Below are 26164 nucleotides of genomic sequence, written 5' to 3' on the forward strand. Positions count from 1 at the left end.
AGACAGGATTTATTGAATTAGGTAGAATTACAAGGTCAGGGTTTAAGATACAGTTGCTTTCATTTATTTGTACAAGACATTTTACAGTGAACGCAATGCTCTTAATTCTCACGTTTAGGTATTATCGCCGAACTCTCCATATTAAACGGTCGTCCAGCTAATTAATTCTTGTAGGCATCCAGGAGATGCTCTGTGCTCTGACCGACAGGTGTCCGGGAATTATCGCCGGACTCTCCTTGTCGGTCAAGCGTCCAGGAACAGTTCTCCCGTACTCTCCTTTCTTCCAGTAGGCGTCCAGGTATTGTCGCCGAACTCCTCTGCCGACCAAGAGCGGCCGATGGTCTTACCTCGTCCTCTCTCTCGGCTAACAGCAGACAAAACAGGCCGAGTCTGTCGCGTGCCCTTAATTTATATCCGTTCGTTGCTATCTGCGGTCACCGTAATCAACGACCGCGTTGTCAAGAACGAATTTGGCGTTTTCCCCATTCGTGTTTCGCGTCTCCGCCTCCCACGATAGCCTATACTTGACTTTTCTCGAAATTGTATGGACGCTTCCAGACCCGCGTCGTTTTCGCGAAGTTTCTTTTACCATTGTTACAAAATTTGTATATATTGAAAAACTGATATCTATGTAATAGTATGATATTTAAACTATAAGTCATTGAGGTTGGGTCATCAAATGTTCCTCCATTCGAGGGTTCAATTAATCGCCAATTAATTTTATACTGTACTTTATTATAAAAATCAATACGCACACACTTACATATCCCTGTGATCGTGCACGTTGCACATCCGTTGTTTAATATAGAACACTATCTCCCGTGCGTAACTGAATGAATGGGGCTAATACTACCGCGAGGGTTAGAATACCCAAGCACCAACCAATCCTGCGTAATATCTGTATAGAAAGAACAAGATTCTTGTTTATTCATATGTTCTAATTAATTTGTACAATTTTTATGTTAAGTTTTAGATGATGTTATTAATATACATACCCTGTCCTGCCATTCCCTGTTCTTAATGCAATCGCGGAATCGCATTCGTGTGAAATGTACAGTACTGTACATGGGTGTCCAAACATCCGGTATGTGTTTGTAAAGAAACATGTCCAGGTGTTTGCGGAAAAGGAACGATTTCGTTCTTACTAAATCTCTCATCTGGAAATATTTCAACAAGAATTATTAGATACTTCTTAAATTTGGAGAGTTTTTTAAATATAAAAATTATAGTATTTAAAAATGAACAAATACCTCAATGTAATTGTACATGGCAAGGTCACATATTGCATGGGCATCATCGCATCGTAATTCAGTGAATTTCGGAAGAACCTTGCTAAAGTCGGAATTGTAATGCTCCATTAATCCATCGAGCAAGAGAACATCTTCGAATCCCTAATGGAAAATAAGAAAAGGATCGTACATTGAAGGTGATGTGAATTAAAATAATTTTCATCGAATAAAACTTACTGTGTTCATTCCCTGAGCGTAAAAAGGCACCATAGCATGAGCAGCATCTCCGATAATGAGGGTGGTTTTTCCAACATGATAAGGTTTGCACTAAAACACATTAATGATATATAAAATTTAAAAGACAAATCTTTTTAAAAATCCTGATATTTAAATATTTACCTTAACTGATATCAGAGCTTTAGGTTCTCTCTCGAAGTAATCCTTCACCAGTTTCTCTTTACTTATCAGTTTAATCAAATCCGGAAATTGCTCCTCGCAGAAGTCTAGAAGCGCCTGTGGTGTCGTCAGTTTATCCAAAGTGTCGAAGGGTGCAAATAAATTAGCAGTGAAGGTGCGATCGTCGTTCGGCAGAGCTATCATCATGAACTCTCCTCGGGGCCAGATGTGAAGATGATTGTTGCTCATCACGAACTTGAATAAAACATAAAATTTTCATTTTCATGTAATCCCAAAGGACCTATTTAATTTCGAAGGTGCCATATGTAGGAGAGGGGAGAAAAAGGCGTTTCGTTTCGGGATCGTCTATCGGACTCTAGAGGTGTGCGAGTACTCGATTTATTCGAGTACTCGAATTTCGAGTCGAACAATGATCGGTCGGTCGAGCCGAGTCAATCGCTTGAATTTGCCGAGCTACTCGAAATCGACGAACTACTCGAATATTCGAGCCCTCGTAAATCGAAATTTCACAAGGGCTCGAATATTCGAGTAGTTCGATTTTTTCGAGTAGCTCGCTTTTATATCAAACAGTTCGTCGATTTCGAGTAGCTCGGCAAATTCGGCTCGAACAATCGAAGCGAGTTCAGCTCGGCTTGTAAATTACGAGTACTCGCACACCTCTACCTTCCACTAAACGCTTACACAGAAAAATTTTACCTGGTTGTTCTTTCCAGGAGGAACGTGTAATTCTACGTATCCATGCTCGATATACGTCTGACTGTAATCAAACCGTGGCCTCCTAGTCATTATTTTCCTGATCCTCGAATAAGCACCATCAGCACCGATCAACAAATCAGCTTGTAATTCTTGCGTTTCATTAGTGATGGTACTGAAAAATTGATGAAATGTACCATCGACAGGAACCATCTTACAGAATCATTTGAACAGAAAAATTCTTACTCTTGTATTTTAAATTTCGCCGTTTCCAGGTTCGCGTCTATGACCTTTTTATTGAAATGGAGGGTCACTTCCGGGTACTTCTCTGCGGCTGTTGAATAAAAAGAACCTTTAAATAAAATTTACGAATGCACTTCTCGCGAATTATTTCGATCCAGACGAAATGGAAGAAAGTTATTTCTATTTAGAAAGCAGGTTCACTGCGCTTGCGACGGGCCTGAGCAAATGGGCCAATTAAAAATTTAACGCATAAGTAGGCGCAGATTAGATTATAATCGACGCTCGAGCATACGCGTTTCACGCGCAACATCTCGAGAAGCAGAAGGTGGTAGTAACAAGAAACGTGACACTCTCGAATTCTTGTGGCTTCACGCACTACCGCGTCACCGGATATTCAGCGACGATTCTTTTCGATCGACAAGCATCTCGTGTTCGTCTCTCTATTCCGTGTAACAAGATGTGATTTTAGTAACGAGACGTTCAACGCGCTAAGAAACCTTTCTTTTCGAATGCATCACTACGATTGGCAAGTAGTACGAGTCAACAAATACGAGTTCTGGATAGAAAAGATTCGCTCACCATTCAATAGAACTATGTTCAGGTATCGTCTGCTGACCGAGTAAATACACTGCAAAATATCAAATAAAAATCGTTCGTTTGAAATGTTGTTAGTGTTAGAGGGGATGAAGGAGGGAATTATTGAAATCACTTACGTTCCCTTTTCCATCGTAGATGATCTCTTTCAGATTGCCATCCTTGTCGTGAATCATTCTTCCACGCATTGGGATGCCATGATGGTCGATCAAGGTATCTTCAAGGCCGACTGCCCTTAAAGCTTCGCGACCTCTGACCGAGAGAGCCAGGTCGATGCTCTGACCCCATGTATCCTCCTGCCTGACGTCTGAAAGAAAATATCAATTCCAAGTGTCACTAGATTTCTGGAAACTACCAAATCCTTGGAACACTGGGATCATTTTAACTATTTTCAAAAATTTAGAATCAAACGTCACCCAATAATGAAAATTTTCTTGCCGACTTCCCTAAGTACATTTTTATATTTTAGCTTTTGAACTTGAAATTCAGAGATTGCCAAGGTATTAATTAATAATAATTAGAATTATTTTATACACTCACCTGGACGATATTCGTAGACGGATACCCGATGACCCCTCTTCGCGAAGAAACAGGCAGCCAAAGCTCCAACCTAAAACACCGAAGATCCACTATATTTTCCTTTGATAAGGAGTTTCTAAACCTTTTTCTTTTTTCTCATCATATCAAACTATTGGATGATCGAGCACACACCAAACCACCCCCTGCGATGGCAATCCGCGGCTTTCGATCGGCGACCGCCATACTATACCGTCCAGCAGCGAAGCCGCTGATCAACTACCTGTCCTAACATGATCCTCGTGCTGGTATATATACTGAGTGAGTCAGGTAGTACTGGAACCTCAAAAATCGCGGTAATCTACTGACGATACGAGAAAATTTCTTGGAGGGAAGGAATATCTATCGTAAATAGGTAAATGGTGAAAGGAATATGTTTTCTTTAAGGATGTACCTTTTCTTCCATATTTTGTTATATTTTTCTTTCTTTCTTTATAATACAGGATTATTTCATTTTTTCTTATTTGTGTGTGTATGATCAAAAGGAGAGTAGCAAGATAAGTGGAAGTAATTACTCTTTAGGCAATTTCCGAACAATAATTATCGACTGCTATCCCTGCAAATTTGCAGTCAAGAATATACGTTTTGTGTCGAACTCTTTTACTGTGAAAGTGTTAAGGGCAGTATAGTTTGTATAAAAAATTGTTTAACGTTAACTCTTTTGAATTAACAGAGAACAGCTGTGGTAACTTCGATACGTTACTGCAAAAGTCTATCCAAAAATGTCACATTTCTTAATTCCGTCAGTTCGTGATTTTCCATGAAATTTTTGTTATCGAAAAGAAATACATAAACAGTTTAGAGAGATACGCGACGGTGTTCACATTTATAAGAATAATTTTGTTTATGTGAGTTCTCTCTTGTCGGTTTGCTGTTTTATAATACCAGAGATTAAGAGATATTGATATTAATTTGAAGCGCCGTCAGTAATTGATAGCAGATCAGATGTTTCATTGAAATTCAGATAACAATATCTGCGAACGAAAGCACTGCTTTTCTATATGCTGTATTAGAAAAAGAAGAAACTAGAAGATACTATGGTAATAGATTGTATTTCTGACTATTCCAAATTTTATTACTAAATAAGGTTGTATCGATAAACTGATTTACTTGATCACGTGAATTTCTTAACTTAAAAAATGTTGAAAAAAATGGAACTTATCACTTTATAACTTCGATGAAATTTAATTTCTTATCTTAATATTTAAAACAATTTCATGATTTGTTTTGTTCTTCAAAATCGACCACTGCACCTGCACTATGTGCAAAGAAATTGTAAATTAATTTTATGAAAGGCTAGCCAGTCATCAAGATACCAAAGATTACAAAGACATCGTGAATCAGTATTTATTCCCTGCCGCAGCTTTCTGCAGCTTTCTAAGTCTGAAGGATATGTATACCTTCTTTGTGATGAAAGCAGCCTGCTGATAGAGAAAACTCGTATATTATGAACTCTGCAACAGTTTAATAACTCCTAAAGCTTGTCTGTCTTCGCTGTTGAACCAACAAGTTCGGGTACCAAAGTCTAAGAACTACAATCAAAATATCATAAATCAAATCCTTCTTTCAACAACCCATAAAACTACCGACGATTCATATGTTACAAGCTTTGCAGTACAAGTACTTTCCGCTTTTATATCCTCTTTCACTTGTCAGTAGATTGGAAGTGTTCAGGAGAAGAATGCTTGCTGAACACTTGGTAGCTAAAACGGTTAATACTGACCTTGACCATCAAGCTGTGAATAAGGGATGAAACATTGCAAATTATTAAAAAATATAAATATTGCAAGAATTAAATTCTAAGGGTGACGTAGCTTTCTAAGCGATGACAATACTGACCTTGACCATCAAGCTGTGAATAAGGGATGAAGCATTGCACATTATTAAAAAATATAAATATTGCAAGAATTAAATTATAAGGGTGACTTACCTTTCTAAGCGATAACAATACTGACCTTGACCATCAAGCTGTGAATAAGGGATGAAGCATTGCAAATTATTAAAAAATATAAATATTGCAAGAATTAAATTATAAGGGTGACGTACCTTTCTAAGCGATGACAATACTGACCTTGACCATCAAGCTGTGAATAAGGGATGAAGCATTGCAAATTATTAAAAAATATAAATATTGCAAGAGTTAAATTATAAGGGTGACGTACCTTTCTAAGCGATGACAATACTGACCTTGACCATCAAGCTGTGAATAAGGGATGAAACATTGCAAATTATTAAAAAATATAAATATTGCAAGAATTAAATTCTAAGGATGACCTACCTTTCTAAACGATGATACATGGACCCGAGGTTACCAGTAGGGGGTTGCAACCCTCTACGTCAATGAGAATCACTCTGCAAGAATAATTCACGGTAAGGTTAACTAGAAACGCGAAGTAGCAGGGTTCAATTATGGGTGCCCTTGATCCACATTTTCGATCGATATCTTTGCTGCTGTATACTCGTACACCCTGCAATGTCAGCGCGACAAGGACGGAGCGATTACTTGTGAAGCCAGTGCACCGTGAAGAGGTTCAAGGTGTCTTGGTATCCTTGGATCCTAGTGTCCACTGATTTCCATAATCTCAATACCTTAATGACCAAGAAACTAATTACAGCCCAAGTTGGTCCACGCCCTGATATTCAACCTACCCTAAAGCCAATTCACCCGAAGAAGACTAGGACCCCAGACACCCAATAACTCCAATCTGATTCCTATATTATGAAAATGTTGCAAGGGGGAAGAGTCGAAGCGTTCCGGTAGCCAGTCCAGGTCCTGCCGATCGCTCGCCAGGGGTGGCGCGAGGAAACTGAAAACGGCCAACGAGGATGATGTGGTAGCCGACGGTATGACGATGCGTGGCGTGGTCGTCGTGGTCACGGCGCTGTTGGAATAATCAAAAATAGCCGGTGTGCCAGTCAGTGCGGCGATGTCGACGGCGAACGACGTTTCGACGGTACGGTTCGGCCGGTGGTGGTGGTGCTGGCGGAGACGAAGGAGGAGTACTACCTGCGGGTCAACGATGCCGACAGGATACTCGAAGACGTTCGTCCTCCTCGGTGTACTCGCGGTGTTATGCGCCCTGTTGGGCCCCGTCGACGCCTTAGCAAGGACGAAACCTGAAGAGCCTCGGGGCAAGGGAGGCCACAAGGAATCCGAGCCTGTCATCGAGGAAGTCAATGCCAAACAGCTCGAACGGCTCCTCAATGAGAAGGATTTTGTTGCCGTGTACTGGTGTAAGTGAACTCATGGTGTTCTTCCTTGTTTTATGACCTTCAGCCTGGATCTTCTCCTATCTTGGGATGTAATTGTTCCGGCAGTGGAGATTTTAAAAGCATAGCTTGACTCTTTGCTAACAGATTCGTGATAGATGGTACCACTTGTGTTTGGATACTCGAAGAATTTCTTCTTCAGGTGTTTAGATCTTTTATTGCCTACTGACAAATCAATATCAAATTGAATTTCTGCATATATAGCACACTTTGTTGCGAAAGTGGACAGTAAAGAAATGTAGAATCAGCACGACACGTGGACACAAGTTCCATCTTACGTAACCCCTATATAACATACCCTCTTGCATCTCATTTTCCTATCAAATTTTTCAAGCTACTCTATGCTTTTATCCTTCGGCACAATTTTTTTCTAATACCAACAGAAATCTGAGTTAGATCAGAATCATTTAATTCCCACATAAATTACAATCAAGGTATCCTAAGTATCAGAATCATCAAACAGGGGAATGAAATCATCCAGACAAGAATAACCATTCTCTTCAATTATTTGTCTATACGAATTCGATATTTTAATGGATTTTCTAGATCGACGGCATTTATCAGGTCGTTGCATATATTTTCTTGGCTACGGAGCTGTCTCTTCTAGCCCTCCCTCGTTCTTCTTCTTCTTCTTCTTCCTTCTTCGTCCCCTTCGTCCCTGTCGGTCCTCGGCGAATTATATAATCGGTGCCGTAGTGGGTGTCGATGAAAGCCAGAACTGCAGCACGCGATTCGTCATTGAGATCGTTTTGCGTGCAAAAGACGACAAGTGAGACGTCAATACGGGCTACGGTTGTTAAACGTAGCGAGGCGGGGACGCGCGTTCCCGCGTTATAAATAAGTCTCCCGGCAGAAGATTGACGCCTCTGTTTCTCGTCGAACTCGATTCCTCTTCGGTTTCTTTTCTGTCGTTCGACATCTTTGAATTGATTCTACTTACAAGATATAGCAGTGTTTAACCCACGTGTTGATAATCAACCCAGATCATTTTCACCATTGACATTCATACTCTTGCTATCAAAATTACTAACAAAATTTTCCATTTTATTATATTAATTATTAGATTATAATTATTTTGAAGCGTCATGCCAGTCACGTGTCAGAGGGTACAGTTTGCAAGATTCTTATAAATGTTGATTTTCATTTTGGTGTGGATGGTGTGTGTTACTAATTATGATTACGTGTCCACGTTAAACACGCGGATTGCATTCGCGTGACAATTAACAGGTATTGAATTCTCTTCTTTTGCCAAGTGGCTAGTCCACGCTCAGTAGGACAAGCCGTCTCGAGTCAGACGCGAGATTTCGTGCGGGATGTAACAATTGGTGCAAGAGATCAATGAAATTATGTGTTATTATTATTATTTTTTAATTAGTTATTCCCCGTAACCGAGGCTTGCCACGATTAATGAAAAATAAAATTATAGTAGCTTCCAAGATATTTACAATATTAAATTGTAATTAAAACAGATAATCGTTACATCTCAATATTTTAGTTTCGCCTAATAAATTTTCTTATGATTTTTATGGCATTTGGAAATTTGTGTAGCATAGCTTCGTAGAGCTCTGCGATATTCTAAACGGAGAATGTCTAAGGATGATAGAAATTATTATTTTCGAGATTCTATGAATTTTCGGACGCGAATATAGAGATCAAGAATTTCTTGGCACAATGGAGAGATTATCGGAATTGTTTGGAATTTCGAGCGAACGCAGAATGCGTACACTGTAAATAACTCTTGTAACTGAGCGGATTGCGTTGGATATTTGATGCTGGATTTTGTTGTACATTATTTTTCAAAGAAAATTAGAGTATTTGGATTTTCAGAATATCTTAGTGTCTCTTGAAGTTGAAACGTAGATTTAGGATTATTAAAAACAGAAGATTTTCAAAGTTCCAATGTAAACTCGATAAAAATAAAAAAAAAGAGCAAGAGAATTTGTAAGAAGAAAATAGATACTGAACCTACAGTACCTAAATCAAGAAACAGAAGTTTGTTTAAAGTTAATCGAGTAGATCTCGAAACCGGAAGTCAGGAGTGAACGAACGGAAGCTCAAATAAAATATACTCACAACTCGGCAGGAGCTATGGAAAATTTAAAACGTCTAGCTACCCGCGATTTTACTGCTCCAATGTGGGAAATACAGCGACCATTGACTCACGATGACCGAATCGCATTGCCAGCCACTAACTTAATTCCATCGAAGCAACTCGACAATTACAATGATTCAATGACCACGAGATGCAAATTGATGTAATTCCTCGAATCATGATTTAGAATGTACCTTAGGTAGTCTGGTATCGAAGTCACCAATGGCAACCAAAAATAATTATTTTTAATGACTTAATGAATTTTTAAAAATATCTCAACGTTGTTACGACGCTCAAAAATGATTTTCTGGAAGTTCAGAAAGTCAAGTACCCTCGGCTATTGTAAATTAGTTACTATTTTTATTTTTTCATATCACCCTAATGAATAACCTTTTGACAACCTGTTCCACCGAACGTGTGTGTTCTTCGTATAAGCCACGTTCCTGTCGCAGCTCTCCCCTGAATCACGTTTTCATAATACCAGCTGATGTAATGGCTGACACGCCAGAAGACGAACGAAATAACTAACATCCGTACGAGGCAACTCGAGCAGCCTTGCCAAGAGATGGAACAGAATGAAACGATCGTACAATCGTTCCCCTTCTCCAGTCTTAACGCTACAACTACTAACATTTAACTCATCTTTAAATTAAAAATCAAATAAAAAAAAGAAAAATCACTCACGAATCTTTATCTTGGTAAAAGTTAAATTATCATAAATTCGATAATTTAAAATAAAAATTCAAAACACATCGGTAAATTTACTCATCTTTAAATTAAAAATCAAATTAAAAAAAGACAAATCACTGACGACTCTTTATCTTAGCAAAAGTTAAATTATCATAAATTCGATAATTTAAAATAAAAATTCAAAACACATCGGTAAATTTACTCATCTTTAAATTAAAAATCAAATTAAAAAAAGACAAATCATTGACGAATCTTTACCTTGGTAAAAATGAAATTATCATAAATTTGATAATTTAAAATAAAAATTCAAAAGCCATCGGTAAATTTACTACAGCTACTAACATTTGACTCATCTTTAAATTAAAAATCAAATTAAAAAAGGACAAATCACTCACGAATCCTTATCTTGGTAAAAATTAAATTATCATAAATTTGATAATTTAAAATAAAAATTCAAAAGCCATTGGTAAATTTAATTAATTTGATAGTTACTGTTAGTACCCTGAAGAATTCATTTTTCATCGAATAATCTTCTCTTCATGATGTAACACGAACACTCTGAAAATACCCTCGCCTCTTTCTCTATCCATAACCTTAAAAATAGTATCACGCGAGTAAAGAGAGATTTTTCGAGTCTTTATTCTGATCACGTATCTTTTTCGCTCTGTTAAATCACTATTCCTGGGATTTTTTATAGAAAGATCCCGTTGGCTGGGTTCTGGTCGATCGGCAGAAAAGAACGGATACCTCTTGAACGTGGTAGCAAGGCCGGCGCTCCGGTAGCCGCCGCTTTTAGCACACGTTCGAGTTATTTTAGCGCTTGCCGCCAAGCCTCTTACTATCGTCTCGCCTGAAAACATGTACGCCTCTATTCTACCATATTCTTCGTCGACGGTTCTTCGTATCGTTGAAACGTTTCCCGTGTACAGGGTTAACGATCTCGATTACCTGGAGCCATGTTCCATCGTTAAAATCGACACGGTTCGCGGGAAATTAGCGCTAGAATCGCGCTAGAACGACGATCGTTCAGCGTCGAGACGCAACGAAGACCCGGACGACGAGCTCGCGAAGCGAACCTATTTCCAGACGCTGCGTCCTCGCGGCTTCTTTGCCACGTAGCTTTTTCTTGCGGTTACAATTTCGAGACCAGCTTTTTCTTCCTTTTTTCCAAATGAATTGCGATCGATTCGTGATCATTAGTGATCGTCAGAGTGCACCTAGACCTCATGAAAATTATAATGAATGAACAGAAAGGAATTTGAAAAAATTTCAAGTATTATTAATTTTCTATTAATTTTGTAAGATATGGAGAAGTTAAATTGTAAAATAAAATATTGTGATATTATATATTATTCTGAAGGGGATGAACTAATCCCGGATGAAAATTCTAAAATTTGTAGAGTTTGTGTTATTTTTCCTTGATACGTTTCTTCAAACAAGTAATAAAAGATCCACACGAACTGGAAAACATCTCAGGCGGATATTTCCAGAGCCCCTCGTCAGACGTCCTGAAAGACGAACCCTTTCCGCTCCATCAATTAAGTAGAGGATTCCCTGTCTCCCGTCTTCCCATCGTTTCTGTCACGTCGTAGAAACAAGACAATTATCTCTTGATCGTCTTATGAGCGGCATAGATCACTTCACCCCTGAACCGATCCACCTGGAACATGGAAATAGAAAGAAATTTTGATTTATTAATAAATTATCTAAGCTTTCGTTAATGTTAAATGTCATGGGGGAGGATCAGTAGCTGGCGCCACAAATATAATATATTAAAAACCGCGTTTCAAGGTTGATATTCTGTTCAATAACACGCAACACGATTGCACTATGTCTGCCACAAAGGAGCAAACGAAGTGCATCTTTCAGTAGATCTGGCCAGCGTCTAAAATTATACTGTGCTGTGTAGAACATTATAGCAACAATTCCAACGTAAGTTCTGCTGGTTTGTTTAAAAAAATCTGTCTGGTGAAGATTTACTATAAATAGAATTTCTTTCTAAAAGTATACAATTCTGCTGAGTATAAAATTAATAATAAATAAATTTACAGAATTTCCGATAAGCCGGATTGATGAATTAAATTTTTATTGTAATCAATTATTTTTCAAGGTTAATTTAATCAGCTCACCAGGAAGTACGTTGCTAGAATGAGAAAATTGTTAATTCAGTGATAAGCAGGATTGATCATCTGCCAACTATTCGCATAACTCGGATATATATACACACGTGCGATACTATAGATTGTTTATTCAGAAGTAGATGGTTTGTATATTTTCTTGAACGTATCGTCATGGACTCGCCACTCTTTCACATTATTTTTTTCTCACCAGCACTTTACAAGCTGTTCGAAAAATCAACTTGTTTAAAAATACTTCCACTCGAGCCTTTCCATTCCAGAATTATTCCTCTGTCGGATTATAATCCTTTGAGAGGTGAAGCATTATGGAAGATAGGTTTAAGAAGGTCGAAGGTTTTAATAAGATCAATCGATGATTTCTAGACTGGCGTAAGAAGAATATTGTAAACATAGTATTAGTTTATTATTAGCCTATCTATTTTTATTAGAACGATCCTATAGTCTCTAATTGAAGTTATAGCAAGTTCTATCAACTTAGATTTGATTATTTTCACAGTCAGCATTCGACTCCTATTGGTTACACTTTGATGCTATATTTGTAGCCTTGACCACTAAATGGGACTTTCGAACGGTATATCTACTCTACTAAAGTCTTAAAACTTTTTTCTATAAAGTTTCCAAATCCCAATTTATAATTTCATAGATTTCTTCCTATAAGTATAAGAATTTCATAAATTTCGATTTTTATAAAATTGTATCGCTATAATTTTCATTTGACGATAATAACAGTGGTTTTAAAGTAAACTCTAATCTTTACGGGTTTCTAGAGACAAGAAAGCTCTAAAAACCCACGCATTGTCCCACATCGTTGATTCGTAACTTTAAAGCTCACTAACACCAGTTCAGTCGTAACCCACGCGGGACAAGAAATACGACCGATTGAGTTAGGCTATCTTTAGAGACGGGCTTGGACCCTGAAAATATGCCTTGGATGCTTCTTCCGGTATAAATAAAACCATCGACTTCCAGATACCTTCGACCTACAGCGGAGAAGAATCATTACCAAAGGGTGTCTGCAAATTATCCTCGCCTTCAAGCTCTATTAATTATTTTGGGGGTCTTGTCTAATCAATATCAATGACTTTCTATGTCAATTTATGTTGCTTGATAATTTCAAGGTGATTCTTAGAGACTTTATAATTATAATAGGGTAGTGGGAAATAATTACAATTAAAATTACTGTTTCGGTTATGTTAATAGAGGATACCAGCTCTAATATATTGGAATTATGGAAAAAGGTTACCAGTAGAATTATTTTACCACCCTATTTTACCCTACTTAGAAGGGTAGTTTCACCTTACCTAGACCCTAGGAGTCTAAATTGATATAGTAAATTGTAGAGTATTAGTAATAGTAATAGTAAATAATAATAGTAAATAAAAAATAGTAAGTAATAATAAAGAGTAATAGTAAATTGTGAGTATAGTGGAGTGATGGATGAAGGCTACCAACTCCACCTAGTATACTTCATCCCCTATTCCATCCACCATTAACCCTACCGTTAACACGAGTATAGCATATCTAATCATAACACTATATACTCCACCTAATATACTCCATTCACTATTCCATCAATCTAACTTAGGGTCTACTATTCCATCCACCATTAACCCTACCGTTAACACGAGTATAGCATACCGCTAGTATACTTAATCTAAACTAATCTTAACACTATATACTCCACCTAATATACTCCATTCACTATTCCATCAATATAACTTAGGGTCTACTATTCCATCCCCCATTCAACTCATCATTAACACGAGAATAGAGTACCACCAGTACACCTAACTTAACCTAACCTACGTTTACCTACGCCCTTAGCAAAAAGACGTTGCCGAGGAACGCCGTAAAGTAAAATGTCGCGATGTACGTCGGATCGGCGAGGCCGTTCGTTCTCGTATTTTTAGTGGCTCGTAAACTAGGCACTGGCCGTCGTTCGATTTCGTCGTCTCTGTTCCTCGCGCGGCTAGAAGCTGTCTGTTTCTTCGCGCAAGAACGCTCGAACGTTTTCTCTGCATCACGGCCACCTTGAAATCTCGAAGAAAGGTTGATTATATCGACGATATCCAGCGAAACGAAGGCTAAGATATCGCGGCCAACGGATATTCTTGGTCGACGCGCTGATATCAGAGGATATTTTCTCAGCCTGGCTATTTAAATCGTCACGCTTCTGTCCGATAGCCTGTTGTTCCTGATCTCGTCGATCGATTGAGATTGGATTTGAGATTGATGGACGGGATTTAGTTTCCGATGACAGGCTCGTTGTTGAAGAGAGCCATTTGGCTGAGGATCGAAGGAGGGGTATTTGACTTGAATATATATGGTTGAGATTTCTTTTATTTTGGGGCTGAATTTTGCGAATAATTTTTAAATAATTGGGCGATTAAAATGGAAGGTACTTTAAATACCGTTTTCTTTAAAAATAAGTATGGTAATCTAAATTGTGAATGGTCTAATTTTCAAAATTTCAGAGACAGAATTCTGAATGTTACTTGGCGTTACAAGAGAAGCTTCCAATTACCAAAGTCAGTCGAATGAAATTAATCGTTGAATTTCAAAGGGATAGAGGCACGGTGATTCATGAGCTACTACCGCGATGATCGATACGCCTAAGCGTGAAATCGTGATTTACCGTATCGCTTATTTCTCGTTCCCAATCCGACGATCCGTTTAGGAGTGGAACCAGTGGGTGGACACGATAGGAAATAAAAATAGAATTGTTTTGTGTCGCTCTATTTATATTTGTTTGCGAGTCTCTTTGCTACACCGCTTCAGATCGCGTTTTCGTGGACCATGGATTTTATTGTAACCGGTTGAAAACATTTTATTAAAACCACAATGGTCTTGAATGGAACAGAAAAATGCCAGATATGTACCAATACATTCTTTGTCTTTGATTGATCCAATTTTTTCGATTCTAATTGTAACAAAAATTTGATTAGGCATGAAATGCTGAAGAGTTCATCGCCCCTGTTGATCCCTAACAGTCCATCCACCATTTCTTCAAATCATGCACGCCATTTTTTCTATATTTTTAAGGTAATAGAAAATATTTGATTAGTAAAAATGAAAAAATATTCAAGCACCATGAAAAAATCAAGGTTCCAATTAAAAAGATACGAAATTCACTGGTAACGCTTTCAACAGCTGAAGAAAATCTTGTACCCTCGTGCAGAATTTCTCCGCTTTCCACCATTACGAGCACCAGCGTGTGGAGCCGATCCAATTTAACTGGCACGCGTTTTTCAACAACTCGTTCCCTTCCTCCTCGCTGTCCCTTGCCGTTGTACACTCTGCCAGACTTGGTGCGAGGGTGTGAAACCAAGTGTTGAACCGAACGTTAGCGATACGATCGCGTGGGGAGAGAGAATAAACGGTTAGTAAAATACGCGTAACAAAAATAAGCAGAAGGTACGAGGAGTCAAGGTAATAATAAAGCGTGCGGCCGACAACGAGGCCAGTTTGTCTCGTAAACAATAATAATTTTGTTTCGAAAAAAGAAAAAAAGGAAGAAACAAAATAAAAAAAGAGAACAACAGCACCGTCGGTGAGTTTGCAAAAATAGAATCGAATCGAGTATCAGTACGAAACAACCACAGGGAAAGAGAAAGAGTATGAGTCAGTCTTTGTGACGCTATTCTGAGGAAGTGGCGACCAAAAATGGCGACGTCCACCTGTTCGTTCGTTTTATTCACGTTCGCGAAGCAGAACCAGTCGAACGTTCATCGAGATCGATGTTGATGCTGTAACGCATGGAAATCAATGAGTATCGATGGAGAAACGGTGCAGAAACACCTTGCTGCCCATATCCAATGATTGTAACCCAACACCCGCGCAGCTGCGAGCTGCAATAGCAAGCGGAACGGACCGAGCTGGCCAAGAACGCTCGAAACTGGCAAGCCACCGACGATAAGCATAAAACTCGTCCACGAGGGATTAGCTTTCCTTCGGATGTGACGCAAGGCCAGCCTCAAGGACCCACGAGGCGGCTGAGAAATCATTAACCTCTTCCATACACCCTTCCCGAACGTATTCTTCGTCTATCCAACGTAGTCTCGTAGAATTTATTAATTTTTACAAATTCCCCATCGAATATAATAACCGGGTGAAATTATTTTTTTTTCAGATGCGAGAAGTTGCACGACATGCGACAAAGTGCTGGCCGAACTGGAGAAGATCGACGACGACACGGATCACTTCGGGGTCGACTTCGTCAAGATCAACGACAAACGACTGGCCAAGCAATACGGCATCAAGAACTTCCCAGCCCTCACGTATTTCCGTGAAAAGGAACCGATCATTTACGAAGGTCAGACATCGTATAATAAGGGAAACGATGATTTTTCCGCGCATCAACAACGTGTACGTACGTTCGAACAAAAGCGGATAGTAATGATTCCTAATGGCTGAAAGTTCGCCAAACTTTTATTGGAATCCGGCCGCGATCTCGGTAACCTTGCCAGGTATGAGAAACAAGGTTCGAGACTAACCGAGCTATAGTACTTGACCCAGAATCCACGAAACAATCGCGTGGTATTCTCGAATTTTCATGATTTACTGATTTTTCTTGATTTTCAGTAGTATAGGCTACGCATTGTCAGACGTCCTCCACGAATTTGCCTGGTTTTCAGTAGTATAGAGTATATATGGTCAGACATTCATCTATGAAACGTCTTTTTCAATATTTTTTTACTAAAATTCCTTTTATAAATGTATGTTCGTTAACTATTAATTAATATTGTTAATTTAGATAAACTAGAATCCTAATACTGAAAGATTCAAGCAACCAAATTATTCAAAATAGTCCAACTATTAAAAGTTTCACACTTGATCCATAAAATTCATAGCTTTAAGGTCCATAAAATTTTACTTTCTTTGAACTTTCTGCAATAAAACAGCGGCAACTCCCATATTTCCTAACATAACATATAATACCGCTGATTAAACAAATCTCGAGGATATCGTCTGATCTCGTTCATCGTCATGGAAGCAGATTATCGCGGAGTCGAGACACTGCTGTCTGACCACCTTCGCGTTTTGGCAACGGGCCGAATCGTTGGTATTTCGTTAGGTTAGCCTGTAAAACAGGAACCGTCGTGTGCTCGACTTTTGTTCGACATATCCCACCCTCGTTCACTGGGATACCTATGAAAGCAATAATGCCACCCGCCTTCGCGTGTGGCGAACGATTCGCACGGCACGCTGACACGTGGGGCTTGCCGAAGATATTAATTGGGTACATGGAATGTGTACTTGTTACGTAATAAACGCGATGCAGCGTATCTTACGGTTTCATTGAGCCTCTGGCTATCATCTGGCTCTCTACATTTAGATCTAGACGACTCGCTTGGAACGGAATCGCTTTTCTACAATATGATACCGTCGCGTCTACACCGTTTGATGACTTGATTCGTAACGATCCATGGACGAGCATGATTTTTATTTGCAGGCTTAAAATTCGAGACGGATTTATTTTAGGGTATACTATGGAATTATTAGAAAGAATAGATGTTTAACGTAAAATAATTTCTTGGAGGTAGACATTTTACAAAGGTCTATTATAAGGTGTACTATAGAGTAATTTGCATTTATTTGAAAAATCATAGTAATTAGGGATATTTATATTTTGAGGATTTTAAAAAACAATTTCTACTCATTTGATAGACACCATTCATTGAGAATGAGATGAAATTAATAAATCCGGTTGATTGCGTACAGTTCAAAGAAGTAAATCAGAAATTGGACATCGAACGCGGAAGTGAACCGAGGTACAGGTGTGATCATCAATCCTGTTACATTGTGATCAGTAAAACTTGCGTTTGGCAACGGGATTCTGTAGATTTATTAAGTCGACCGACGAAATATCTCTCACTGAAGATATTTAAAAGGCGAGAGATCAGAGTTAGAAAGAAACAGCTGAGAAATTTAGCTTCCACCCGGAACGAAGTTTCGACTGATTTTCGTTCGATGATGTAACGACAGGTTGGATCTATTTCCATTGTACCCCGATGCAACTGTATCGCAACAAAGTTTATTTTGGACTGTGCGCTATGGTAAACAGAAACGACACCAAGTCGCAATTAGAAATATATTATTAACTCTTTCGACCTGTTTGATAACACGCAGAGTACACGTGCAGGATGTGAGCAATTTTTTATTTTCAAAATTATATAAATAGACTTTGAAAATTTTTAAATATGACAAATTAAAAGAAATTGAATAAAATTGAATAGGTGGATCAAAGAGGTATATTGGAAATTTTTGAAAATTTTAATTTCCTTAATAGGCGGATAAAAAGAGGTATTTTGGAAATTTGGTAGCCAAATTTAACTTGAAACCTAATTTTTTTTTAAAGCATAATGCACTGAAATATGAAGCTCGAATTTTAGAATTTCTTATTAAAAATTTCTTCATTGTCTAGGTGACCTGATGGACGAAGAAAATGTCCTAGACTTTCTAACAAGTTTGGAGGCTATGGATCTTCCGGATCGTATCGAAGAAGTGAACTCAATGATCCTGGAGAAGATCGTCGAGGATACGGAGTTCGTTGCTGTCCTTTTCTGTGAGTTCTTACACCCTTCCAATCCCGTACAATTTTTAATCAAAATCATGTCTCTCTATTACCCCGAATCAGATTCACTTTCATCCGGAAGAGAGTGAAATAACTCTAAGTATCCAATTTTCAAGAATCTTCAAATTGAATTTTCTCGATGATAACCAAATTTTATTGTATATTTCTAGACACCCTGTATAAACTTTAATTTGTTACGTTATATCACCAGTATAATATAATGATGTTTAAACTGATATTTCTCTTTTCTTGTATCAATGATAATATATGAAATTTTGAGGTATCGGTGATTCACCCAAATACGATCAACACGCTAACACATTATTTCTTATGTATTATTACGAGTACGTTGGATCATTCGTACGATTCGTGTAAATAGCACCACAATATTTTTCTTATTATTTTATTGGCTCACTAATACATCTGTTAAGTGTATATATAAGATTAACAGAAGCTTTTACAAACGAATGAAGCTATGGGGCTCGGTTGCATTAACATTGTTTCATTAGTTTCAAGCGATTTCTCTGGTTTTATTTTCACTTATATTAACGATACGTACTCAATCGAATTATTGAAGTTGATCTAGCGAACCTTCGTATCCCATCACTTCCGCCTTTTAACGCTCTGTTTAACTTCAATGACGAAGAACAATTTTCAATCACATATTAAATTACTCATTTTTGTAATCACTTCATCCACAATATCTATTAATTATTTTCATATCAAATATAAAAAATTATTCTTCGTTCAAAGAGCGTCGTGAACGTCTCGCCATTCTCTCATCAAATCCCGTCGATCCTTTTGTCTCGTTTCCAATGTCTGCGAAAATTTGTCATTGTCTCTGTGATGGAACGAGTAACGTATCGCAAAATGGATTGATTAAATATAATATTTACGAGTGATGATGATTCTTGAACGATTCTCATTAAGAATCCCATTTTGCGATTCGATCACGTACAAACATACTTGTATATAATACATATATGTGAAACGTTCTTGTGTGTGTTGGTATGGATAGGTCCGGACACTCAACGGTGTGCTGGTGCCGGTTCTAGTAAGTACACACTTCAATGAAATTAATGTTCCAAGATGCTGTACAGCTTTCATTTCCGATGCTTCTACACCTATACGTCACTCGATGCATAAGAAAAACATAGAAACAAATGATATTAACACTAGGTTTACGGGACCCGTCATTTTGACGGATTTCGGAGTTCATTTATGCAATCCTATCAAATTTAATTAACTTATATTGATGTTTTTAAATTAAATTAATCCTTGATTCCTAAAATTGATTCCTTTACCGGTCAATTTGACGGGTGTCCGTAAAGATAGGTATTCACAAATGTCCGTAAACCTAGTGTTAATTTGACAAGGTATATCATAACTTGAAGAATGTAGGATAAGCGAGGGTTGAAAACTTTTTGCAAAACAAAAAATAGAAATATTACAAAATGATAGACAATTCTTGTAGTATTTAAAAAATTTTCTACTTAATTTTGATTTGACAAATCTGTGCATCGATAGATGACTATATTCTCCATATACGTATTTAACTTACCACTACACTGACCTAACGGATCAATTGCTGCCTGTTTCGCGTTGACACTTGAGTTACATTGCGTTGCTTACAGCACTTTCTATTTCCGTCTACCGTACAGACGGTAGTAATAGAGGAATTCGGAATCTGAATGGGTAAAAAAGGTGACAATGAAAGGAGAAGAGTTTTGTAAACAAAAATTTTACGCGATCTGGTTAATGAAAGTAAGAAACAGAGTTTCTTCGATTAAAAACCACGCGATGAATGTTTGTGCATTGAGAAACAATTACAATGTAGATCTTAGAATATGCATTATTGTGTACGCCCCTGTGCCCCCCCTTAGAATAGAACGGATGTGCACCATAACTGAGAGAAATTTTGCATACTAATCCGAAATATCCTCCTTTTTGTTGATGGTTAAAGAAGATTTTCATTTAAAAGAAAATATGATTAAAATGATAGAAATTTTATGATAAATTTTGCTCTTGAAAAGAAAATATTGATTCTTCAAGAAAAAGAAGAGTAGTTGAGAACCCTTGTTTAACCCGATTTGTCCCGTACCACCCAGTCTAGATTTTCCTGTTTAATATGAAAATCTGACGTCTGAATAACGCTGCTTTTTATTTCAAATGGGACAGACAAGCCTGACTGCAAAAAGTGTCTGAAGGCCCTTCAGGAATTGGAGAACATCGACGACGAGGCCGATCAACTAGGTATCGGTTTCGTGAAAATTGCGGATGAAAAACTCGCGGATGAGTACAATCTTGGTCCGCTTCCGGTTCTGGTCTATTACAGGCACCAGATTCCTATCATTTACGAGCGTAAGTATTACTATCACTATTATACAGTAGAATTTCATTATATTACCGTGAACAGGGCCAATTAAAGAAACGGAAAATTTTTCAAGTTTCCAAGCTCTCATTTGGTGAAGGAGGGGGAGGGAGAAGAATAGCATAAGGATGCTTGAAAATTCTTGTGGAAATCAAATCACTCACGTGGCAATATAACGAGAGTTTATTGTATTCTTAATGCTTTTAATTTTCAAGGGACCCAATTAAAAATATTACATTTTTTCTTCAAGTGGATCCAAATCGAAACTTCTTACTTCTTTTTCAAGAAGTTGAAACTTCGTATTTCTTTTCAATTTCAATATATTGATTTTAATATAAAAATTCCCGATAGACGAGCTGAGCAGAGAAGAGGATGTCCTTGAATGGCTGGTGGCGAATAAAAGCACAGGGGATGAAGAGGACGTGATCGAGGACGTCACTGCGAAAACTTTACAGACCCTCATCGGAAACATCGACAACCTGGTCGTTCTATTCTGTGTGTAACCTTCCGCTAATTATTTTCCAAATCTTCTCAATTCATTCATGATCATATTATTCAATGAATCCTCAGACGATCACGGTGACGAGGATTCGATGCAGGTACTGAACGAACTGGAGAAGATAGACGATGATTGCGACAAACATGGAATCCAGTTTGTTAAAATCGACGACGAAAAGGCGGCTAAAGATTTCGGAATCGATTCGGTCCCTGCGATCGTCTATTTCGAGAAACAGATTCCTAATGTTTACGATGGTGGGTAGGTGGGTCGAGCAATCGGGGAGAAACAATGAAACGGTAATAAGAAATCGAATGAAATGAAAGTTTCTTATTACAGGAGATGTAGAAAACGAGGATGAAATTCTGGAATGGTTACTGTCGCAATTGGAAAAGGATGAGATCGAGGACATCACTGACGAGATGTTGGATAAACTGATTAAAGATGGAAAAACTCTTGCTGTGCTATTTTGTAAGCTTTCATATTTATTTTTAATTTTAATTATGTAGCAGTGGGGCTGACAACAGACGATCCCTGCCCCAGACACCTATCATACCGCAATTCGGAACTCCTATATATTCGAACTGCATGCCGACCGCTTACGAGAACACTGTCACCGATCATTTCGCCGCCACCTAGCGGTCCCCGGCCCGAAATAAGGCGTCCGTGGAAACGAATCCCTTCTCTCCTCCTCCACTTAAACGCCTACGATTGTAATTATATCATTTATAACTGGGAATTGTTATCAGACGACAACAACGATCGGAAATCTCAAAAGATTCTCAACGAGTTGGAGAATATCGATGACGAGTGCGATCAGATCGGTGTGACATTCGTGAAGATCGACAACGCGGAAGAAGCCAAGGAATACGGCATCGAAAAGATGCCTAGTATGTTATATTTCGAGAATGGAATACCAACATTGTACGAAGGAAACCTTGAGGATGAAGACAAGGTCCTGAAGTGGTTGGAACAGCAACAGAAAAGCGATCAGATCGAAGACATCACCGACGAGGTGCTCGACATGATCATCGAGAAAATGCCGCACGTAGCCGTCCTTTTTTGTCAGTGATTCATTTATTTTTTATTTAACTACCTAATTATTATTTTTACACATTGTAATATTGGACACGTTTGTTCTTTTGACAGACGACAAGGATCAGAAGAAGAGTCAGAAGATCCTTGCCGAACTAGAGAACATCGATGATGACTGCGATCAGCACAACATTGCCTTCGTGAAGATTCATGACCTGGACGAGGCGAAGGAATACGGTATAGATCAGCTGCCGACGCTGGTGCTCTTCGAGAGAAGGATACCACATATTTACGAAGGTAAAGAACATTTATTTTCTGCAAAAACTCGTATCTAAGCTTCCCGGAAATTGAACCAAAAAAATTCCACCTTGAAGCTGATTCTACCTTCTCCATTGCAATCCCATTTTTTTTACGCGGAGGAAATCTTTCAAAGACCCCCGCCGCGCCGTCCCCAGGAGGAGGGTGGCGAGGGAGTGTCGAATTTTTATTGGCTAAAACCTTCACAGGTATAATATTGTAGGATGCCGGCGGAAAAATTATGGCGCGTTTCGTCTCGGGGGAACCGTCCACTAGAACTCGTCAATGGGGCTGACGTGGACGGTCCCTGCCCCAAACGCCTGGGGTTCTACAGGGTGATCCTCTCGCAGCCGGACACAAAGGAACACTGGCGCCAATGAACCCCTTGATCGCACCATAAAGAGGTCCGCATTCGGGCCGAGACGACTCTGTGTGTCTGCATGGTGCGCGGTCAAGGGGTTCATTGTCGCGAATTCCTTTGTGTCCAATAGCGAGAAGATCACCCTGTACATATCGACAAGGCCCGTGATGGAGCGCTTGGGAGAAAGGATGGAGTGCTACTCGCGCGACACCTTGCGACCATTACGGGAAAGAGGCCCAGGAGCCGAGGCGCCATACTCAGCTTATAACCCCCATAATATGTATTCCTCCATAGATCCATTGCAACCCTCTGTCATTCCTAGAACCATGATTCCTTCTATTAAGGTCCAATGAATGAGAAAATAATTTAATCTCACGGTAATAATAAATTTCCAGGGGATCTGATGAACGAGGATCAGCTGCTGGGATGGCTACTGCATCAGAAGAAGCACTCGGAGATACCAGAGGTGACGGACGAGATGATGGAGAAGCTGATTGAGACGTCGCCGTACTTGGCAGTCCTGTTTTGTAAGCGATCGATTCGTCTTTCTACCTCCTTTTAACATTCTTCCACTGTTACCGGTTAGGTAGGTGCTGTTGGTCGATCGCGAGCGAAAACGAGACACGAATTGATTCATTTCCGTAGACGACAAGGATGACAAGCAGGACATACGCATCCTGAACGAGCTGGAGAACATCGACGACGAGTTGGAGAAGGAAGGGATCGTGATCGTTAGAATGGACAATGACGCCGAGGCGAAGGAGTACGGTATCGATCATCTACCAACATTGGTCTACTTTGAGAACAAGATACCAGCCATCTACGAGGGTGATCTGTTGAACGAGGACGAGGTACTGGAATGGCTGATCGAGCAGAAGAACACCGCCACCATCGAGGAGGTCACCGACGAGATTTTAACCGATCTTATCGAGGAACACGAATACGTTGTCGCCTTCTTCAGTAAGTCATTTTTAATTAATAACTCTTTCCACTGATTTAATATCATTTGCACTAATCGTCCAATTCCTATTATGTTAATCAGGTGGAGATTGCGACGACGGAGACGATTGCGACAAAATACTCCAGGAACTCGAGAACATCGACGACGAACTGGACGAAACAGGGATCATATTTGTCACTACGGAGGACACTGCGTTCGCGAAGAAACAGGGCATCAGATCTTTCCCCACTTTGGCATTCTTCAGGAACAAGGAACCTTTGATCTTCAAAGGAGACATCGAAGACGAGGACGAAGTGCTGTCGTGGATCACCGACGAGAACACTCTGGAGATTCCAGGCAAGATCGAGGAAGTGAATGGAAAGATGTTGGAGAACATCCTTGAAGAAAATGATTATATCGTTGTCTACTTCTGTGAGTAGTTTATTTATCACTGCAATTGTGAAATGGATAAATATTTCGTGTATTACAATTACAATTGTAGACAAAGAAGGAGACAAGAAGAGCCAAAAGATTCTTCAGGAGCTCGAAAACATCGACGACGAATGCGAAGAGAAGGACATCGATTTCGTCAAGATCTCTGATGAAGGAATCGAAAAGGAATACGATCTACCTGGTTTACCAGCATTGGCATTCTACAGACACAAGTTCCGTCAAGTGTACAACGGTGATATGATGCACGAGGAAGCGATTTTAGACTGGATCCTGGAACTACGTACCCAGACACCGGATGTGATCGAGAGCGTCGACCGGAAGACGCTGCAAGTGCTGATTAACGACGTCGAGCATCTTGCCGTATTCTTTTGTAAGTACATTTTCACATTATCAACATTTTTACTATTATAGAAAGCTACAGTCATTTAATATTAACATTCAATTACATTCTACTATAAATATTTTGCAAATAAATATTTTAAACGTGTTATAATAATTTTTTACATGTAACACAGGGTTCGTGTACGTTTTTGCAAAATACGTGAGCATATATCTGATTATCTCGATTATAATTATCTTCGTTAATTAAACTTGTTTAAGGGATGTTAAAAATAAGGTGGTAGGACATAAATGTTCTCTTAGAAGGTTAAATGTTTTCTCTTAACAGACGATGATAAATGCGAAACGTGCCCGGAAATCCTCGAGGAACTCGAGACCATTGACGACGACACCGACAAACACGGTATACAGTTCGTTAAATCGAACGACGCGAAATTGGCCGCCGAAATCGGTGTATTCTCATTTCCGGCGCTCGTTTATTACGAGACTGGTGTGCCCATCATGTATGACGGTAAGTCACGACATTGTTTCATCCTTGGCTTGTTCATTACAAGAATCCGCGGTCTTTTTCGTTAATTAAAAATTGTCTTTGTAGGAACAAAGACTTGTTAGAGATTACTGCTTGACATTCCTATCAAGTATCCTAATTGTTTTTTTATTGTTCTCCTTTCATTAAAAATTCAGGGTAGTCATTTTTTATGAAGACAATCATTTAAAGAACATAAATTTAAAAATTTTCAATAATGGAAGAAAATAATATTTACCAAAATATAAAGTATTTATCATAGGTTTAATTTTCATCTGAGGTTCAAATGCAATATTAATCGTTTGAGTACTGATAAAAATAATTGGTTTAAAATGTTAATTTAATAATTAAACTAAAAGATTCATAGTACTCATGGTACTCAAACGATTAAGGATTCAGCATCACGATATTATAACCATTTCCACGAGATGTATTAAAAGAAATGGAAGAACAAGAATTCCTAAAGGGACCAAGCCACCAAAAAATGTAACCCTTTCCTCCCTGTCCGCGCCGAACAATGAATTTCGGTGCTTAATCGAGCAAAACTGAGCTGATCCTGATATGCGTGTGTGCCTTTTGTAGGTAATCTTAAGAACGAGGAGAGAGTTCTGGAATGGCTAATCGAACAGAAAAGTAAGGAGATTTCTAGGATGATGATTATTATTACCGGTGTACTGTTCTTTGTGACGTTAGTCTCGGTCATAACCATACCACCCGGCTACGAGTATACTACTCGCGCCGTGATGATCACCCCGATCACTCTGCCTCAACCACGATCTCCATAATCGTGTGTTTCAAATATATAGTCCTTTTTTTCTTCTATAGCTTCT

The 26164-nt window shown here is 38.7% G+C and overlaps 2 protein-coding genes across 9 annotated transcripts in view; one reads left to right on the forward strand and one right to left on the reverse strand.

Moving 5' to 3' along the window:
* Positions 1–714: 714 nt before the first annotated feature.
* On the reverse strand, positions 715–6551 carry LOC114872535 (kynurenine 3-monooxygenase). 5 transcript variants are annotated; one of them, XM_029179827.2, is made up of 13 exons: positions 6402–6551; positions 6031–6104; positions 5940–5952; positions 3717–3786; positions 3296–3483; positions 3162–3210; positions 2586–2673; positions 2343–2514; positions 1629–1880; positions 1467–1556; positions 1251–1391; positions 996–1157; positions 715–898 (listed from the first exon to the last, which is right to left on the reverse strand). In XM_029179827.2, the coding sequence occupies exons 2-13, from the start codon at positions 6048–6050 to the stop codon at positions 800–802; spliced, it is 1344 nt and encodes a 447-aa protein (XP_029035660.1). In that variant the 5' UTR covers positions 6051–6104; positions 6402–6551; the 3' UTR covers positions 715–799. The 5 variants fall into 5 exon arrangements, with proteins under 5 accessions (XP_029035660.1, XP_046140979.1, XP_029035656.1 ...); XM_046285023.1 differs by lacking the exon at positions 5940–5952 and adding an exon at positions 5476–5488 and having other exon boundaries at positions 6031–6341; XM_029179823.2 differs by having other exon boundaries at positions 6031–6341.
* Positions 6552–6648: 97 nt separating this feature from the next.
* Positions 6649–26164, forward strand: part of LOC114872532 — a 34941-nt gene continuing 15425 nt past the window's right edge. For 3 of the 4 annotated variants that reach the window (XM_029179815.2, XM_046285018.1, XM_029179816.2), the window contains exons 1-15: positions 6649–6986; positions 16072–16254; positions 18367–18507; positions 19535–19570; positions 20695–20877; positions 21239–21382; positions 21458–21640; positions 21723–21854; positions 22133–22447; positions 22533–22715; positions 23472–23603; positions 23722–24036; positions 24119–24448; positions 24519–24839; positions 25137–25319. In XM_029179815.2, the coding sequence (XP_029035648.2) occupies positions 6680–6986; positions 16072–16254; positions 18367–18507; positions 19535–19570; positions 20695–20877; positions 21239–21382; positions 21458–21640; positions 21723–21854; positions 22133–22447; positions 22533–22715; positions 23472–23603; positions 23722–24036; positions 24119–24448; positions 24519–24839; positions 25137–25319 (3088 nt within the window). In that variant the 5' untranslated portion in view covers positions 6649–6679. The remainder of the gene's footprint in view (positions 6987–16071; positions 16255–18366; positions 18508–19534; positions 19571–20694; positions 20878–21238; positions 21383–21457; positions 21641–21722; positions 21855–22132; positions 22448–22532; positions 22716–23471; positions 23604–23721; positions 24037–24118; positions 24449–24518; positions 24840–25136; positions 25320–26164) is intronic. The other variant, XM_029179814.2, reaches the window with a different exon arrangement.

This window comes from Osmia bicornis, chromosome 3, assembly GCF_907164935.1.
Source record: "Osmia bicornis bicornis chromosome 3, iOsmBic2.1, whole genome shotgun sequence".
Classification (NCBI taxonomy): Eukaryota; Metazoa; Arthropoda; class Insecta; order Hymenoptera; family Megachilidae; genus Osmia; species Osmia bicornis.